Source organism: Bombus huntii, chromosome 12 (assembly GCF_024542735.1).
Source record: "Bombus huntii isolate Logan2020A chromosome 12, iyBomHunt1.1, whole genome shotgun sequence".
NCBI lineage: Eukaryota > Metazoa > Arthropoda > Insecta > Hymenoptera > Apidae > Bombus > Bombus huntii.
In genome coordinates this window covers 10,797,687-10,818,626 of record NC_066249.1, presented here as the reverse complement: position 1 = coordinate 10,818,626, position 20,940 = coordinate 10,797,687, and the positions used below count along the sequence as shown (strand labels likewise).

The following is a 20,940-nucleotide window of genomic DNA, read 5'->3' as shown; positions in this document are numbered from 1 at the left end:
TTGGATAATAAGACGGTTGGTGGACCAGGAAGGCGGACTCGCTTGGTCCGAAGGACCTTAACTATGAAAATGCCAAGGCCCCTGGTGGGCACTTAAGACTATTGAAGGTGCGCGCCAAGGATATGCAGACATCTGGGTGCCATCCTGTCCGTAGTGTGTGGCCTGGTCTCTGATGTGAATTGACGTTACAATCTCGTGTCCCTAGACACACCCCATTATAGTTTTCCTCTGTGGCATCATCGGGACGGAAATTCATTCTCTCTCGCGATCTCATCAACTACAGAGTAACGTCTTTACGATCAGTGATTATTTCACGTTTTATCAATAAAGATTCAGACTTAGATTTTGTGAGAACGTTCATCTATCATTCCGTTGACCGCGGATTCGTTATTGAACCTAGGATCATTGTCATTAGTTTCTCGAATATCTAATTACCACGGTTACTTGTCCAATTCTATAATAATCGTATTTGCACTAGTCAATGTCTTCTCTATTGCATAACGACAATGTGTAATCCAAATGAAGATGCGTTTCACGCCCCTAACCCTAATTCTAATGTAAACCCGACATATACATATAATTAGACAGATAAAAACTCTTTTAAAAAATAAAAGTTTATTTCAACAGTAAAAAAAGTTCAACTGTGCAAGAAAGTGCAACTATCTTCAACCAATTCAAAATATACAAATTCTCAACAATTTCAACATTTTGATAAATGACGTTATTATGTCATGAAAGAAACGAAATTGATTAGAGTTCAAGAAATAATTTTTCTGTTCCTAGGAATCTTCATTCACCCTAATTGCCAGGACAACTCGTTCTTCGCGAAGTGTGACCTGATCGTGAAAGCAAGATACTGTACGCACAAATACTATGCGAAGTTCTGCTGCCGATCCTGTACCGAAGCCGGCCAGCTTCCTTCCAGAGGGCCTCACCTGAACACATCGAGAAGGAGGCGAAGGTACATTCTGAAGAATCTCGTCTAAGAAAGTTTCGTTTGCTTCCTGCGAGCCCGATGAACAAAGCAGAGCAATTACGATAAGGTCTCTCTTGCATAGTTCAATTAGTATTGTTAATAAAATTTGACAAGTCACAAGTTTTCAGCACTGATGAATTTTGAGAAGAAAAAAAAATAAATTTCTCAAATTATGAGACTATTAATTATCCTACTTGGATGGAATATGGAATAGAAAAATTATTAAGAATTCCAGGACATGATGTAGTGAAATTATTAAAAATTCTACGACATAGGATTATAAAATTACTAAAGATTCGATGGCACAGGATAGTAAAATTATTAAAAATTCTAGGATGTAGGATCGTAAAACTTCGAAAGAAAAGTTTACAATCTATAAATTGTAGCTTGTCAAATTCACTATTATCATGCAAAAGAGACGTCTGAAAAAAAGAAGACTCGGCTCTCAAATGTATCGTTACTAAAGAAACGAAGGAGGACGACGACGAGGCCGCGTGGTCATTCGATCCGATTCGAGGACACAAAACTCCTCTGTCTCGAACACGTGCCGCATAAACGTGACGTTAATTCACTGCCAAAGCCTTAGAACGTCTATACATAGATACTTCTAATATATAATTAAGCAACAGCGAGACGGAAGAGCGCGAGAACGAAAGAGTTGCACAACGAGACATAAAATGATTTTATCGTTGCTGTTTCTTCTTTTCCTTTAATTCTGTTTCAACGTCGTCGTTCGTCGTTGTTCGTTTTATGTATGTATATACGATCTGACGCTGGAATCCTAGTCGGTCGAAGCCATATCAAGATAGGAATGATCGCTGTCCTCCGGGGAACGAGAGAAAGCGCATCTCGATCGATTAATCGATCGATAACATTTGCTCTTCTTTTCATTTTACTTTCCGTTTAATTCGCGTTCCAGTCGTTGGCCATCTCAGAATATAATCTGGAATCATGCGATGAAATACAGAAATTGAAAGCCGAAATAGCTAGTGAAGATATAGTCGAGGAAAAATAATTTAGCAATTTATGAGTAAGCCTAGGTTCTAAACGATCTTTTTTTTTAATATCCAACTCTTGCAAAATTATTTTTCTTTAACGTAAACAATTCGACAATTTATCAAATATTCTAAAATTCTCTCTTTGTTTTATCATTTAATGTATTCTAAGTTAAGAAATAAAAGGATTCAAAATTCTAAAAAAACTCCATTACATATCTTAATTCTAGATTTAAAACAAAAATCATACGTTTGCGATAATAACGTATTCTGTTAAATTTTAACAAAAATTTAAGCTCTTGAGGATAGAATAAAAGATATTCGCAAGGTTCCAAGGAAGTCGTCACGATGAATCCATACGACAACGCGATGTATCGATCAATCTGATTCTGTAAGTGAAAGAGCTTCGTAAAATAGACATTTTAGGGGAACAAAGAAAATGTCGCGAAAGAACGAGTTAAGATCGCTATATCTTTTTTTCTTTCTTTAAGCGGATAGATCGCATTAAGCGATCGCATAAAATGAAAAGAAAAGAAGAAATAGGGAATTCGGGGGAGGGGGAACTTGTACCTATTTGTATGAAGCATACAAATATACGCACGTTACGTTGTAAAATATAAATAGTTTATTACGCAGTACACCATTTATATACTCTATGATACTGTTACTACTTATATCCCTTATCAATATTCCAATATATTGCCATAACACAAAACAATCCTCTGTCAATGAACAACATTTTACGATTATCATAGCGACGATTAAGGATGGCGAAGGTGCAACATCGTGACGACAATATGCTGGCTCGTAAAATGAGTAAGAATGGGAAGAATTGGTAAAAAAGGAAAGGAAAATTGACTCTTTGCTAATGTTTTCGTTTCAATTATTTTAAGTTTTGCGCTTTTACGTAGTTTCGTTCTGAAAATTGTATAATAGATTAATAAACATATCGATAAAATTAGAAAGGTTTTGGTGGTTAAAATTTTATTTGCAAAGCTCGTTAAAAAGAGGATCGAACAGTTAAGTCGTTAGAGGTTAATAACAATTTACAAGCATTTATCAGTAATTCAATCACGATACGCACCTTCTTTCACCATATTAACGTGTTGCATTTATATATTTGTTCCTGAACATTTTAATCGTAATGTTAACTACACACTGTTACTATGTATAGCGTATCATCTATCGTGAAGCCTCGATGTTTGAGAATAAGAGCATAAGTTTGTCAATTCCGAACTTATCAAAAAGTAGCGTGAAACTCTTATATAAAATTATTTCCTTTTCTTACACGATATTATATTCTAACAAGTTAGAAACGACATATTTCTTCTTGGTAAAGCTGATACCAATTTTGATATACTGTCTCTTCTTCACAAAAATATAGGAAAAAATGTATTTCTATTACTGATTGACAAAAAAGAAGTTCAGGAAGGTTCAATCAACAAAGGGTTAATTTCAATATAGAGTGGGAGAAGGTTACATATCATTGGAAAATTGTATGCGTAATTCGTTCCAACATCGGTAAAAGATAATTTATGCTTTTAATCTTGAAGTGTCGCAAAAATATCAGTAGCTTGTAGCGTATCAAAATTCTGAAGGAAGGTACCAAAAGCATTTATAATTATATATAAATATTATAGATATATTGTAAGCGTAAGTTTTACTCGATAATGGAAAGAATCCACGGAACTGTAGGAAAAAAAGGATATTCTTCTTTCGTCTGATCGTTTCAGTCACAGTAAATGACAGTGCCTTATTAGAAGCCCTTCGAAAGTGTCGAGGAAGGAGTGCTAAATAGAACTTTACATACAGATTACCGTTAGTGTAAATACAAAAATAGTAGTATACGCGAAGCAGAACGAATTGTCTGAAGATTTTCAATCGCAGAAATTTACTGATAGTCATTAAAAAGAAAAAGATATTAGACGATCGTACCAAAGTGTGAAAAAGCTATTCCTCCAATTTTTTACGTTTCCTTATCGAATAAAATATATATTCGTATATTATTTCCTAATTACGTATCAAACGTATGAAGACCACAAGTGGAAATATGACTCAAGTCACATTTTTTTTAGCAAGTCTTCTATAGAAGAGCAATTTCAAAATTCGATGTTATTGTATATTCGATATTATATTAATGAAGTTAGAGCAACATAATTGTTCGTTTCGTACAAAATATTATAGATTTATCATTTATCACAAGATGCCCTTTTTGAACTATTTCATATTAAAATAGACGTAAAAAATGTATAACAAACATATTAAAATTTTATATTAAAATACGTGTAACAAAATAATGAGAAAATCAACAAAAATGAACTTGTCATATTTTTCTCATGTGTGGTCTTTATGTACAGTAGAATCTAGATAAAATTTGGAAATTGTGACAATCACAGTATTGCTTTAAAAGAAATGAAGCATGTAAACCTTTATTATAGTTTTCTTCATTTACCCGGAGGAATCGTAGCAAGAAAGGAAAGAAACAAGGAATAATGGAAAGATATTGAGTACTCTTCTCCTCCGTAATCCTTTAGATATGACCAAACTAGACATGACACGATTGTAGTAACGTAGCAACACGACATTATTTAGTAAATGTATAAATAGCATAAATTCTCCTAGTTTACATAGATATATCCTACTGATTGCATATCGGTAACAAGCAAAAAATACAAAAAAAAAGAAGACTAAAGAAAATATAGCGTAGAAAAGAATGTATCGTGTTTATTACAAGAAGTGATAACGCAAGGAAAGAACAAAAGGTACATAACGTCAAGCAAGTTGTTTCGGTAGATTTTCTCTATTCTATAGTAAATAATTTATATTTGTACCGTGTGATTTTAAAGTCTATACAATGGCAACATATTCACTTACACGTTATACACTGGACATGTATATAATTATCTCTGTATTACGTACTGTACTCGTTTAATCAACCTATCTTACAGACCGCTGGACAATTCCTTATGGAAACTTTGTAAAATTCGTAGAAACGATCGTGACCGGTTGATTCGTCGATTTCCAATCAATTTTCCAAATATCAATGCGTTTTCTTTTTGTAACACAAAGGTAGTGTGATAATGATAATTAACATATAGTGATGTTTAGAATGGCTATGATAGTTACAATGATATATTATAATTGTATACGCAAATAATTAAGGATTTAAGATAATATAATAGAATTATTGATTCGTGTAATGAATAATTTCAGTCAGTTATTTAGAACTTGAATTTTGTGAATTTAATCGTTTTGGAAAATATAAGTGAAAATAGGATCTTTCTATACGAGTAATTTTGAAATTTATTTCACTTCTTTTTCTACGTGTTTTACAGTTTTGAGAAACGCATTTCATTTAATTTCTGTAGAATAAAGTTAAACAAAAATATGCAATGGAACGTACCTCGCGTAGAATCAACAGAAGTCTTTTCAAAAAATTTTGTTTTAATATTCTTATATAAACTAAAGAGAGTGAAGAAAACTCTTAACGAGTCAGCTACGATTTACGATTGTTGCTACGAATACACCGACGAAGGATTTAAGCGTAAGTTACATGAGAAAAATACGAGGAAACGAGAAAATTCGCCAAAAAAGAGAAAAATGAAAGACGTGAAAGAAAGATTAGATTAATCATACAAATTCGTGTTTCTAATGTATCATCACACACATCGCGACAGTGCTAAAGATTTTAGTGATTTTAGTACTTGTAAGTTATACCGTAGGTAACGATTAATATAATATAAATATATATAATTATATATATAAAATAAAGGTAGAAATGAAGGAATGCCACTATACAAACATTGTATGGACAATAATAATATATAAGATCCTTAAATATATGATTAAACGATTAGCATGATTATTTTTCTTATCGAGGAACTTTGTTGCTATCAGCGACTTCTTGACGAGGATTATTCTTTCTCGTAATTAATAGGTATGTGAATTTTTCTAACAATATTTTGTTGCATCTAAATCTTTATATCACATTGTTTATTTAATAATTACAAGAATTATTAACATAATTACTATATTAACATTTATTATTATTGAGTATAATATTACGTATTATTCGAACTATTCTCTTTTTAGTAACGTCCTACAGTTTTTCTATCAGCTTGAACAGAACTTCGCTTAAGATGACGTTTATGGTGTTCTTCAATGATCATAGCTCTCTCGATCCTCTCGGTCGCGAGTCTCTCGATCTTCGCGAATAACTCCGTGTGCACGGAGATGCACTTTCGAAAATCTTTGCGATCCAAACGGTACACCTCGCACACTTCAATCGCGATCACGCTTGCGACTCTTCTTTGTTCACCAACTAGAAGCGCTACTTCTCCAAAATGGGCTCCGTCGTCCAGGTGACAGATCTACAAAAAAAAAGAAAAAAAAAAGGAAAGACATTAGCTTCGTGAATGATGAAAATAACGAATACTCATTACTGCCTTAAGAAAATTGAATCTTAAGAAACGAAAGTGAGAAACGAGTTGAAAGAGAATTGTGTCTCACATCGAATACCTTTTTTGCAAAAAAAATCTCTCTATATCGATTTTTGTACTCATTTTATAATTACTGCGAAATTCCTTCAAATAATCAAAAGTAATTACAAAAATATATCAGTAACAAGCATTTTATCCTAATCTCAATTAATATGTGAGAAAACTATAACACGCCTATTAGCTCACAATCAGTGTCTTTATAAAGACATCATATAATTTTAACTATGCTCCATAATATTGATCATTACATTCATTCGTTAATTGCCATACAATTTATTCATCTTATAAAAAGGTAGTCACAGAAATCAACAACAAATTACCGCAATAATCACTTCAGTTGAAAGATAGCAAAGTAGCTTGAAAGATAGCAGGAAACATACACTTCAGAATGCTTTTTGTTTTAAGTCGATATCTCAAGTGGTTCCGGAGATACAGCGATTTAAAGCGACGCGTACGAATTTGTGCGAAAAGATAAATGACCGAAATTGCCGGAAACAACGTGACCTAGTTATTGCACGTGCTTACGCGCGTAGTACGGTGCACGTTCCTAATTAGCGCGCATGAGCATGTGTGCAGTAGGTTAGGAAAGCCGCGTGCGACAGAGAGATCCGAGAGTGCGAGAAGGACAGCGATAGCGAAATGCTGCAAGTTATCATTCATTTTAAACTGACGTATCCTAAAGACGAAAAGTCGTAGGACCTTAAATCATAAAGCATTTTAAAGGGAAGGGTTCGATCTTTCTGGTGTGTTAAATTTAAGTAAAATCTGGATCGGGCAAGTATCTTTATGAAAAATGAAATGTAACGTATACAAAATGGAGTTTAATGGTACTTGAACAATGAATGGTACAACAAAATTGAAAGAAAATGATTTTGTTTGATATTTTCTTGTTGATACGTGTATAATTACATTTATAGGGTAGGAGAAAATTGTAGGTATGAAGAGGAAGGACATTCATGAACGGAATTTGGTTTTGAAACCAGGGAAAGTATTTCGGGAGAAATGGAATCTAATGGTATCAGTTCGACAATAAAATTGTAAATAAATGTTTTTTAATATGTTCTTATTAATTTGTGTATAATCATATTAGCATGTATAAACACGTTTAGGGATTAGAGATATAAATAGAGAGGAAAATTAATATATGACACGTTAAATCAATACTGTAATTTAAAAGTTTAAGTTAGATTTAATGGAAATTTTAAATTTTTCTTTGGTTAGAAATGTTAAGGATACACATACCTCTTTGCCAGTGGGTGTTAGTACAGCGACAGTTCCAGCAGATAAAAAGAACATACAATCGCCATAAGCTCCTGCTTTGATGATCACGTCGTTCGGTAGATAAAGCTCGAATTTCAAATTCTTTATGATGGATCGTAAAACGTATTTGGGTAAGTCTTTGAATATTGCTACATTTTGGACTAAACGATGGCTCGATTGAAGCGCAATCTCTTGACGTAATTGTTCTAGATTACAACGATTTATTAATTAATTATAAATCTTAATCAAGAAACGAATGAAATAGTAAATTATATTTGGTTACCTGATAAATTAGATAAGATAGACTTTTCGTGAAAGTAACTATTCCTAAAACGATAATAGTAATAAGCCAGAAGACGAATCTTCATGTGCTTTGGTAATTGTTTTTGACTCGTGTAAGCGCATAACTGATTTATTATTTCTTGAAATTTCGATTCCGATGCTTGTTTTCCTGCTTTTATTTGAATCAGCATCACTAAAACGAGATTCATATACTATTTAGAGATTGAAAATATATGCGTCTACGTGATTCTTTAGAAAATATCTTGCCTGCAATGTAACATTCGAGCACTCTACCAATGAGTATAAGAACAAAGCTCAGTACAATGTGACCGCTTGTTCTTGGCACGAAACCACCGTAACCACTCGCTGCTAATTTCTCCACGACGATAAAGAGTGTATATTGAAACCTGGAAAGTATGCTGCTGCTGTCTAACCCTGTCATCCAACATTCAGGACATTCCTGTATAACGTTTATAAAATTATATTACTATAAATTTTCTATCTACATTTCTGCAATTCTTAGAGGCTATCATTAGTGAAATTTCATCTCACGCGAATTGTGTTTTAATATTATCGTTTTGTAATAATATTTATTTGTTGCAATTTTATTATTTGCAATCACTAGAAACAATTATTTCTCTACTCTTCATATTGAATAAAAGTGAAATATTTAATTCCTCTTGTTAAACTTCATTAATCTTTTTAATTTAAAAAAAGATGCAATGCTATGAACTTTCACTCATGAACATAATATATTATTAAACATTATTTATTAATTAGATTTTGAAATCTAAGAATAGGTACTAGTATATATTTTTCGTCCCTTACTTCTGGTAAAGAGTTACTGAAGTGCAAAACTAACACTGGTATCAAGTAATACAGACACGAAGACCAGTACATTATGTAAAATCCCAGCATGAAGGTGGAAAATAGTTCGTAATAAAAGTGCATCACTTCGAAATGCTAAAATGCCGAATAAAGATATCCGTAACAATGATGTACGCGCGCAGTTAAAATTATTTATAAATTTTTAAAATTTCCTTTAAATTTAAAAAAGGGAGATTACGCTAAAAAGCTCGGAGATTCGCATATTAACGTAGCCATAACGCGACAGCTTCAAACAAGGTAAGAGATTGAGTAGAGAAACTAAATGATTAGATTCTCTTCCAGGAAGACTTCGCCATGGCAAAGTTATGTGATCCCATGGCAATGAAGAAAGGATATCCATTATAAGAAATGTTTTTAAATAGTTCCTATGAGAATAAATCATGTTATTTGTACTCTTAAATCAATCAACTTTCATACTAGATATTTCTTAATATCACACGATATTTAAATCAATTAAAATTTAAATGAATACAAAATATTCTATATGCAAATTCTGCATTCTAAAAAGATATATATAAAGAAAGTACATGAATATCTTGAAGGGAGCCAATTCCACCTGCATGAGTTTCTTGTCGTAATATCCAGTGAAGCAATTGCATACTATATCCATCCAGCAGAAAGCGTAGATTAAAAAATTGAATTTATCCATTCGAATTCTATCATGACTCATGACAATAAAACTGACGGAAAATGGGATCGTCAGAAAGCTAACCATATATACCACTGTCATTACCAAGTCCCATAGAAACCTAAAAAATTTCTTTAGTGCAAGCTGTATCTGTTTAACCGTTTTTTAAAAATATTTTTTATTTTTTCGTTTATGACCTTAATTTCATAGGTACCTCCAACTACTGCAAGGATGAATAATCCGCCAATGTATCAAAGCATGCCTTCTTCTCTCGGCACACACGTGCGCCATACTGTCGAAAAATATTTTCGCCCTCGGTGTTTTCCCATTGATTTGGAACATGTTTATCCATATATTTTTACACGTGATGTCCTCATCTGAACCAAACATGTAGTATTTGTCACTATTTTTTAAGGCACAGATATGGGGCTTCACGCCGGAATCCATGCTTTTCTCTTGCTACAAATTGTCTAATTAGTTGTAATATAGCAATTTGAAACTTGAAACTTAAAATGTGATATTTGAAATCTGGAATTGTAACATTAAATCTTGAACTTCTAGTCGGAAGTTTTGAACGCTAAATTTGGAACTTCGCCCTTGGAACGCCAAACTTTAAACTTCGAACTCTGAAGTATGAACTGTAAACTTTAAACTTTAATTTTGATTATTTTCACACAGTTCGAGTACACCGCGAATATAATTTAGCGTAAAATAATTTCCATATTGACTTATTTCTATCATAACCCAGCTTTTCCTCGATTGTGGATCAAAATTCATAACCTGAAGGGTTTTCACGATTTTCAAATCCCGATCCGAAGTTTGCAAATTTTGAATCGATGTAAGTGAAAACAGGCAGGGAAGAAATGAACGTGAGAAAGAAAATAATGAACTGTCGTTTATTAAAAAACTCTCGACGATAAAAAATATACCCAATCATATACCGTCTTAGAATACGACGAGCGCCTATGAACTAAGGTACATGTATACAAATGAGTGCACATTATCGTTTACTCTGTGCAGCGATGTTCCTATGAGGATCGATCGTGGTTTTGTCGCTATTTTTATTAAACGATACGTAACTGCTTTTGTGCGTGTGTTGATCACTCAGATCAATCATCGATAATTGAATAAAACAGAACGCATCGTTGGGAAGAAAAGAAGCATTGATATGGTATGGTACCGGCAACTGTAAGTTCGAATGTAAGAAACAATAAAACATAAAATATTTTGGAATTCGTTTTAACCCTCCAGTCAGTTTGCTTGCTATGTTTAATGCACTTTCATTTTTGAGCATCATTTTTTCTGGCAAATATTTTTATACGTATGTGAGTTACTCTGAAGCCAGAATAATCAAATTCATCGAAATAAGTTTTATTTGGTTTCTGGCTTACTTTAGTTTGAAACGAAAAATATGCTATTTTCAAATTTATTATATATATATTAATTATATTGTATATATATTTAATTATTATAATTATGATTATTAAAAGTAAACTGTTGTCCTTTTATCCATGTTTCTATTCTTTGTGCAAGCTGTGAAAATTTTGATAAATTTATGACCCTATATTCTGAAACTGAATATTTACGAAGTAGCGTTGAATAATCTGGCTTCACTTGTAAAATGTTAGAACATGCTTCAATGAAATATTTGTAATATTTAAAATGAAAAATTATTTGTCTTATGTTTTATATCTCTAGATACTTAAACCATCTAAACAGATATCTAGACTATCGAAATATTCAAATCTTCGAAAATCTAAATTTTTCCTGTTGGCCATAGAGACTGATCGAAATTAATGTTTAAAAATTCCCTCTAAAATCTCAGTATCTTTAGTAATATCTTAAACATCTAAAATACAAGATACTTAGGAACCACCCTGCAGTTACTTGAAATATTCACAATATATCATTTTTTAGTCTTCAAAAATTTCGTTTCACGTTTAAACTAAACTAAACATGAATGCTTTTAATCAACAACAAATAAGCGACTATTTATCGTATACTTTTACAAAATTCACGATCGCTTACACAAATACTACATAATTACAAAATTAAACAGACAAACGTAGATACTATAATAAATGAATTATAAAAATACTAAAATTACATGAATATTTTACAATTCTTAACTTTTTAACTTTTGGAGGGTTAAAACAGGCGCCTAGAGAAATTTGTGTTAAAAAGATAACAACTAGTCAGTTAATTCAACTATCAGTCTTCCCGGTTATTCCTGTTTGTCGGTTGATATATTCTCTAATCTTAGGTTTAAAAAATACGACGCTGAGATGTATGTATGTTTCTTTCGCATCGCAAGTACAATAAAATTGTTATTCAAGTTCAAGTTACAATTCTCGAAAATTGTACAATCACAATTTTCGTAGCTACAAAATTAAGCTACTTCCTAGGATCGACTTTTTCTTTTCGTCGATTGACGATTTACGTGAAATTTTCACATTTTCCAGCTTTTACGTTTATTAGTACAAACATCGAGTCGTATATATGTATTTAACAATCATGCTAACGAGGCCTGGATATTGTTCTGTTTACGTTTTATATATTCAGTATACATACAAATAACCGAGATCGAAACGGCGATCTCTACTTCTTCAACTTTCATCAAACAAATTATTTTCTCTTTTACGAGGATCGTTTTGTCCGTATAACATTTTTGAAGGATATCAAAATCTAGGCAAATGCTTCTGTCATAATTTATGTAAATCATATACGTACACTTTGAGAACAGATTTTTGTAAAATGTAAAAGATTTTATTAACATGCAACATAGGTAGTGAAAATCATAAAAAATTTTAATTTGAAAATTTATTCGAAGAAACCCAACTTATCTTCGGAACAAAGCAATCCTCTAAGCAACAATTTCTAATACCAATGCAACCTTCATGACTAATCTACAATCTTCAATAATTTCAATAATCGTTCAATACATATGACACAGCATAAACACCGAATACGAATTCGAATTCTTAAATTTTCTAGAGAATTTGAAACTCTCTCGGAATTCACCGGGAGAAAATGGTCCGTGGTACGATATGAAACGTACGAAACCGTTACAAACCGTTACAAAATCGTCTACAAACGATCAAACATTCTCTGAACGTCCTTCTTCTTACGACTATTCGTAATGTTACAACATGAGCCAAGTACAATTCAATAGTTCAATTCTAAAGTCACCTCCGCAGAACAAACTCCACTGGCTGTCTTCAAAATACGTCTTCAAAAATCGATAACGAGTCCTTGAACGTTATAACGTTATAAGGTAGATCTTATAAGAACACAATTTCGAACATCGGTCCAATTTGAATCAACTTGAAAATCTCCATTGTGAACTATACCAATGAAATTATTTCCAATGTCATTGTTTCCTTCACGGATTTTTAAATCCATTTGGTTATATTAATTTTCGAGTCGATCTTTTACACGTCGATACCAAGTAGTTCTCTGCTGTCAGCTCTCGATAATCGACGACGTAAACTGCGACGACGAAACTCCTTCCATCAGACGGATGCACGTTTCACGCGAAGGCTCGAGATTGAAGGAGGCCTGTAGCCTTGGTAACCTTGGTCCAGAAGCTCAGAATTCGGTGGTCCTAGACACGTGCACGAGCACACGCTCACGCAGTCATCCGTGTCGTGAACTATGGGCACGTGGCCAGCTAATAGTTTTCCATTTACAGCGACCACCTCACCGTCTAGTGTTAACACGTGATGAGAAGCTGGTTGAAGCTCTTCGTCGCGGCGAGCGTCACCCGTGTTCCTATTTAACAATTAAGAAAGATTAGAAATTTCAGAATTTTTCAGGGCTTCAAAATTCAAGGTTCAAAATTTCAAGTCATAAGACTTGAGAACATACAATCGGTAGCAATACTTTGATATTTCTTTGATATCTAGGGATAGAACTCTCTTATTAAGTGTAATGTTATAAATATAACTGGAGAATTCTTTTCAATCTTTGGAAATTTTTAATAAAAAAAATTTGGCTGTGAATAATTGAAATTTTATTAAAAGAAACCCTCTTTACTTTTTGATCATTGAAGAAGTGAAATAAGTGGAAATGTGCTCAAAGATATCACATAAATTTTTGAAGAGTAATATCTTGGACGTGACCTACATTTACTGCGTGGCCTGAGAAGACAGAATGGCGATAAGTAAAAGGGGACAAGTGAGATATATGTGCACGCTTTGGGGTGAGGGAATATGTACTTACATCGTCATAAAGCGGAGGACGAGTAAGTTTATGCTGGCAGCGACGACGGCCAGGCCGAATAGTATAAAGACTAAGCTTAAGGCCACGTATCCAGGTTTATTGGAAAGTGCGTGATCATTCTGCAACGTTTTCATCACAAAAAAATATTACAAAAGTCTTTTGCTAAATTTAAATATTAAGATAAAGCGAATTGAAGAAGAAATACTCTCCTATCAACAAAAATGAATTGAGAAACTAATAATAACGAAGCAATAAAATTCAAGCAACAAAAAAGTTCTTGCTAAAAATTAACAAATTCTAACTTCTTATGAAACTTCGATAAAATATCAGGGTTATTAATACGAATTGACAAAGGTTTGATAAGATTTCGATGAAATATTGAATTTATCGTTAGACGAATTTACCTGTAAGGCGACGTAATCACCAAAACCGATGGTAGTCAGCGTGACAAAACAGTAGTAGAAGCTGTCGAAGTAGCTCCATCCCTCGTAACGCGAGAACACAGCAGCTCCAGTCGTGATAATTATGCTCGAAAGTAAACCAGTCGCGAGCATTAGATTAATCTCAGTTGCTTCTGTTTTCTGGCATCTTAAATACGTCTTTGCTCGTTTGATGACTACAGAGGCGAACTTGTTCAGACGTTCACCGATACTCTGGAACATTATCAGACCGAGAGGAATGCCTACCATGGCGTATGCCATGCAGAATGCTTTTCCTCCTATGGTGACTGGCGTTGAGTGTCCGTACCCTTGAAATTTTATAGAATAAATTAAAATAAAATCTTATGATGATTAAGAATATAAATATGTCGGAGATGAAAGGACATCGAAGCCTCCCCTTTGGAACTTCGGGATAACCCCCCCCCCAACACTGTAATCTAGAGTTCACTATAGCTGTAATTAAACAATCATAGTTATTCAATCCGATTGTAATTGTTCGAGATTAGTGACAGTGAGCTTTGGCTCGAGGCGACAGTCTGTCGCCCAACGTAGCCGCGGTCAAGGGATGAACGCTTTGTCTAACAAAGGCATGGAGTAATTCTATAAGTCTCTTTAAAAAAAGGAAATAGCTGCAACGGGCAATGAGGCGCGGTGTCCCTTCTTATGGCATTTAAAGCACGATGCTTTTGGCCATGCGGCCGGTCGGCTTTCCTCCGGGCGTCGGGAGTCCTTCCTCGGTTCCAACTTCATCCTTGTCACGTAAACTTAGGGGTGGGTTGATGAAAATAAAATAGCTGAGTCGTAACAAAACTATTGTCTTCATTTTCTAGCACAGCACAAGTTTACACCGATCGGAGAGATGTTCACTGTTCGATGGTTTTTGTCTATTTCTTCCCAGGTGTTCTCGTCTCATTACGGAGGAAAGCTCGGTGTGGGTGCGTCCTTCTTAATTAACGACGCGGATTCGCTGTTCGCACCTTCCGTTAGGAAAAGTGAGGATAACGATCCACGATGCCAATTGGGTATGTTAATAAATGAAGGTAGGAGGAGAAAGCCTCCTACCAACGCGGCTAGTAGGTAATATTGTTTATGGCAAAAAACAGCTTTTTCGTTAGTCGAGTATTGGGTTTTTCCCATTAAGTAACTACCTGCTTTCCCCGTAATTAGTAAGGACGTGTAACAACCTAAGGGCTGTTTCAAGGACCATCCATAAACAGATAACAGAAATAAACTTAAAAAGTTTAGGTTTATGGTGGGTTCCTGGGGTAATTGAGGGTACGCGGTGAAAACCTGCACACATCCTGCCTCTAATATGAATTGACGTTACATCCTCTTGCGGCATTCAGATATCGTATGTCCGTAACTATTGCAGTGGCGGCACTTGTTCCGGGGGGCGGATGACCTGCTTCGTTTATTTCCGGAGCCCGATGATGGCCTCCGTGACGTAGACGTCCGCCTCTCCTCGTAGAGGAAAGGCTGCATCTCTCTTCGAAATTATTTCACCGACTTAATATCACGCGTGAGTGCTAGTCGTTCAAAGCGTCGATCGCGCGAGCCCATTAGATAGAGAACGGTGGCGGTGACTACTTCCTCCATTGTTGAATTTCGCCACTTCGAATACAGGAGGGAAAAAAATACGGTTTCCGTATGCTCCTGATGTTTCGTTCTCCCGCTGTAGTTCCTTGGATACCTTGATTAGCGACGAGGCTGCTGTTTCTTGGCCAGCGAAGTGCGCGATGAATTGTTCCTTAAAAGCTGGCCATGTGACCTCTTCGCTATCCATTATTTGCATAAGCCAATACGCTGCCGGGCCTTCTAGGGCACGGTTCAAAGCAGAATATAGCGCGCTGTTTTTCAGAGGGTTGTCTTTCATAAGCAGACTAACGACTGAGCACCAGGCGGCTGGATCTGCGTCCGTGGCTTCGGGGTTAAAACGCGGTAACGATATCCTTGTTACCCTGTGTCCCTTGTTCTTGTTTGTTAGCGACCGGATTAGTTCACGCACGATGCTCTTATGATCCCGCATCGACAACATATGTTCGGATCCCACTTCTGATGTCGAGTCACGATCCGAGTCCGGGCTCGAGTCGCTATCACGGTGAGGGCTTGGGATAGGTAATGATTCTTCACTGAAGCTATCCATCTTCTTACACCACGGAAGTGACTTTTATTGACACAAACAAAGAGGTTACAAAGTTGACGCAAACTCACGGCGGTCACACACTCGCGACACTAGTGACAATGGTCTTAGGTTCGCTAACGAATACGCGGTCAATGGAATGGTAGGTGTACGTACTCTAAGTCGGATTCGTTGGTGATATTCACTGACCGTAAGGTGTTAACCTTTTCGTCGATGAGGTCGCAAGCGAGAGAGTGAGTTTCGTCCCGATGATGCCACAGAGGAAAACTATGATGGGGTGTGTCTAAGGACACGAGACCATCCGATTCGTCTTCGTTCAGAGAGAAAGGGAAATTGGCGTTGCTGCTAATTGGTCAATCTCCATATCGGTGGTTAGAAAAAGATGCTAGCCGCCCTCGAGGGAAAGTTGCTAGTGGGAGACGCCGTTCGTTGAAAAAGATAGGTCCCCCCTATCTTCCCGTAGTTGGGACAAAGACTGTTTGTCTGTTTGAAGAACTTTAGTCAACTAAATCTTAAAATTTATAACGGGCCCTCAGGCTAGCTGAACATGTACTGCGGAGACGCATCGACATCTAGCAATCATCTTACTCGAAGAATAGGGTCTGCGTGTGGCGAGCCACGGGACAGAAACCGTTGGGATGTTTATTGTCGCGTGCCGCCACAAATATTTCTTTTAAGGAGGGGGGGGTAAGGTTTTAAAATTTTCTTTTTGCATTTTTTTTATTTTTTAATTGAATGCATAACATCTTAAGAATATTGTGTCAAAATTTCAAGTTGATTGGAGCAAAATTGACGAAGTTAGGAGTATTTTTATACATGTCGGATGATATTACCTACCCGACCCGAGCGTGCTATTGTTACTTCGCAGATGTTTTTTTCTCTATATAATACCTAATCTTACCCCCAGATCTATTTATAGTACTTAACGACTTAAGTACAAACCTCCTTATACCTGTACTGTATATTTTGTCAGTGTAGAGTAAAAAATTTAGTGTAGGAGTAAATGTTCCATTTTCATTAAGTTTTGTGTTAAATTATTACTAAAATGCCTAAAAAAGTTACTAGATCTGATAGACAATCAACTGGTTCGAGACTTAGAAAAATTGTACCTCCGCATAAACGTAAATACGAACTTCACGGCACTTCAACAAATAGCGCGTCAGCTAAAAAAATAAAAGTGACTTAAAGATCAAGTTACGAAGGATCGTGAAAAATATTATAGGATAATTGATTTTTTATTAGTCTTTTCAACAATTGCCACGCTAGTGAAGAGGTAAATCGATAAAATTCACTTATGAACGTTTTATACCAGATTTTTTAGTGTTCGAAACTTTAAAGCGTTTTCCCCACAACTCACGTTTTCAAAGTCGGTGCCCCCAATTACTTCAGAACTACTACACCGATCCTTTTGAAATTTTAAAAACTATTTCTGTATATAATTTGCGAGGTAACATTGTAGAGTTTTTTCAAATTTGTTAATTATTTTTATTTTAAAATAACAAATTAGCCGCAAATTTTCGCACAAAATCGCGTTTTTCCCTTCAAAGTGTTCCAAAAGAGTGAGAAATTGAAATTTTGAAAAAATCTTCGCAGCGTTACCTGGGGAAAACTGTTACTTAACGAATAAACTTTAACTTTTTGATTTCTGATGATACAGCACCAAGTTCTGAGGGGCACCGCAATTATACTTTTTTCCGAGACACGTCCGAATAATTGCTGCCATTGCCGTACTTTTTAATATTTCTCCGTGAAAATTTTATACAATATTCTTCGAATGTCATACTTTAATGTACTATTGGTTTTAAAAAAGAAATTTTCCGAACGCTCAATTACCCCAGGGACCCACCATAAACCTAAACTTTTTAAGTTTATTATTTCTATTATCTGTTTATGGATGGTCCTTGAAACAGCCCTTAGGTTGTTACACGTCCTTACTAATTACGGGGAAAGCAGGTAGTTACTTAATGGGAAAAACCCAATACTCGACTAACGAAAAAGCTGTTTTTTGCCATAAACAATATTACCTACTAGCCGCGTTGGTAGGAGGCTTTCTCCTCCTATCTTCATTTATTAACATGACCCATAACCAATTGGCATCGTGAATCGTTACCCTCACTTTTCCTAACGGAAGGTGTGGACAGCGAATCCGCGTTGTTAATTAAAAAGGGCGCATCCACACCGAGCTTTCCTCCGTAATGAGACGAGAACACCTGAGGAAAAATAGACAAAACTACCGAACAGTGAACATCTCTCCGATCTGTGTAAACCTGTGCTGTGAACTAAAGACGATAGTTGTGTTACGACTCAGCTATTTTTTTATTTTCGTCAACTAACTCCTAAGTTTACGTGACAACCGCGGCTACGTTGGGCGACAGACTGCCGCCTCGAGCCAAAGCTCACTGTCACTAATTTCGAATAATTACAATCGGATTGAATAACTACGATTGTTTAATTACAGCTATAGTGGACTCTAGATTACAGTGTTAGGGGGGGGGGTTATCCCGAAGTTCCAAAGGGGAGGCTTCGATGTCTTTTCCTCTTCGACAAATATAAAAACTCTTAATATGAAAGTTTCTGATATAAATAATGCAGAATATGTCAAATTAATTTATCTAGAGTAATACAAATATAGAATAATAATAAATATAGAATAGAATAATGCTCTATCAACTAAAAACTTAGGATTATTATGTGTCATATAGAATATAGGAATTTATTATGTATTTTATAAATACATACACATTAAAGATACCAAGGTTGTAACTTGATATCGATTATCTACGATACATATTTAACTTCTACTGCACAAAATAAACATTCTAAACACGTAGCAAACACGCTTGAGGGTATCACTCACCTATCATAGCAAGCACAAGAGTCGCGAAATAAAAGGCACCAGCGAATTTCCATTGAGGGCCTGCTTTGTGTGGCTTATTTTCTATTATAACAATCTCCAACATTATGTAATCTTCCTGCGTGATGTTGTACTTCCTGATCATGTTTCGACGAACCTCTAAAATCATTAACATAACCACAATTTTTGATAGTATTATTATTATTATTAATGTATATATTCTACTATTCTTGGCTACATATTTTTCTGTTAATTGAGAATTAAAATTTGCAGGTATGAGAATAGCTACCCCAAATTTACCCTTCCTTGCTATTTTTCATCCCTAACTCTTAACATAATATTTAATCACATACTTAAATATTCACAAGCGGAAAATGCTACTAATTATTATATAAATATTCATCTATGAAAATATCAGCGCTGAATATTATACTGTGCATCCTATCTCTCTATTTTCAACCCTCAACGTTATACGTTTACCTTAATCTCACGCTTAAACATCGACACGTGAAAATATCAACCCCGACGCAGCTGATATGTGCGTGTGTATTTATACTACCCCTCTATATATACTACCGGCCTTATCGCTCGCCATCAGTGTTCTATATATTGTTCATTTGCCTATTCATTTCCTACCAATCTCTTACTCTAAGCATTTTTCACATTCACATACGTGAACAGCGAAACAAAACTCGTCCAATAGAAACTTTCAATTTTATATATTCTACCTCTTTCTCCATACTTTCACTATCAATTCACATCACGAACGATCCATATATAACACACATTCTGTCTTCCACAGATATATCTACCAATCGCATACTCAAATATTTACACGTGAAAATAAGCAAAGTTTATCCAATAGAATTTTCACATTCTATATATTCTGCCTCCACCCTACCTCTATATACATTTTCACCCTTAACTTTCATCATCAACTTTCCATATAGCATTTATTTTCATATCAATGTTCTATCAACAACAAATTCGCATATTTACACTTGAAGACAACGAGACAAGTCTCACCCGATAAAAACTCCCAGCGCTTCCTCTCCGTGTTCGACTCCAACGCGTCGAAAACCGCCGCGCCAATCAGCAAATAAGTAAACGTACACACTACCAACGACAAAGTCCTCACATTCTGCCTCTTCATCTTCACAGTCTGTCAAGAAGAACCGCGAAATCCGGCACACCTCCCAACGATTTGTCGTCACGTTTCTTTCTACACGTTCGATTGCACGAACACAGATCGCGCGTCGTTCATGCTTTTTGCAGGTTCAGGAGAATAAGTAGCAACATATTCTTTTTTTATACATGCAACGCTATCGATCCTTCGACGACATGTCACGGACTGAAAGATTCGAAGAGGAAAACGTCGGGACGCGTACACGATACACGAAGACCAGCACGACTTGGACGATGCTCGGCACACGATTAAGGGAAGTATTGATCAAATCTATGAGCGACGGTAAGCTCCATGGAAACGTAACCAGTGCTGCTACAACAAGTTTGGCTATCGGTAAGAGCGGTGTTGCAGTAAAACGAATCGATCAGGAGTCAGGCAAAGAGGTTTGGTGTGGAGATTGATAAAGCAGAGTTGATATTAGAACAGAGGAGGTACAGAATAAACATGATACGCAATACTTTTTCGTGTCTGGCGAGTTAGGCGTCATCTGGAACTCTTATTTTTCGTATCATATGTAACATTACCGATTAAGTATAGTTGTAGTTTATATCAAAATTAAATTTTTCGATTG

General features: G+C 35.2%; 3 protein-coding genes across 11 annotated transcripts in view; 1 reads left to right on the top strand and 2 right to left on the bottom strand.

Annotated features, from left to right (window-relative positions):
• Nucleotides 1-4,403, top strand: part of LOC126872189 (papilin) — a 162,698-nt gene extending 158,295 nt beyond the window's left edge. For all 9 annotated transcript variants that reach the window (XM_050631821.1, XM_050631822.1, XM_050631826.1 and 6 more), the window contains one exon: nucleotides 784-4,403. In XM_050631821.1, coding sequence (XP_050487778.1) covers nucleotides 784-986 — 203 coding nt within the window. In that variant the 3' untranslated portion in view covers nucleotides 987-4,403. The remainder of the gene's footprint in view (nucleotides 1-783) is intronic.
• On the bottom strand, nucleotides 4,292-10,288 carry LOC126871986 (potassium/sodium hyperpolarization-activated cyclic nucleotide-gated channel 1-like). The gene is made up of 8 exons (XM_050631411.1): nucleotides 9,743-10,288; nucleotides 9,428-9,649; nucleotides 9,070-9,265; nucleotides 8,841-8,975; nucleotides 8,280-8,487; nucleotides 8,014-8,205; nucleotides 7,713-7,936; nucleotides 4,292-6,341 (listed from the first exon to the last, which is right to left on the bottom strand). The coding sequence occupies exons 1-8, from the start codon at nucleotides 9,973-9,975 to the stop codon at nucleotides 6,060-6,062; spliced, it is 1,692 nt and encodes a 563-aa protein (XP_050487368.1). The 5' UTR covers nucleotides 9,976-10,288; the 3' UTR covers nucleotides 4,292-6,059.
• Nucleotides 10,289-10,403: 115 nt separating this feature from the next.
• Nucleotides 10,404-20,620, bottom strand: LOC126872220 (two pore potassium channel protein sup-9). The gene is made up of 5 exons (XM_050631912.1): nucleotides 20,210-20,620; nucleotides 19,187-19,342; nucleotides 14,154-14,497; nucleotides 13,750-13,868; nucleotides 10,404-13,299 (listed from the first exon to the last, which is right to left on the bottom strand). Exons 1-5 carry the CDS (start codon nucleotides 20,334-20,336, stop codon nucleotides 13,041-13,043), a joined length of 1,005 nt encoding a protein of 334 aa, XP_050487869.1. The 5' UTR covers nucleotides 20,337-20,620; the 3' UTR covers nucleotides 10,404-13,040.
• Nucleotides 20,621-20,940: the final 320 nt, after the last annotated feature.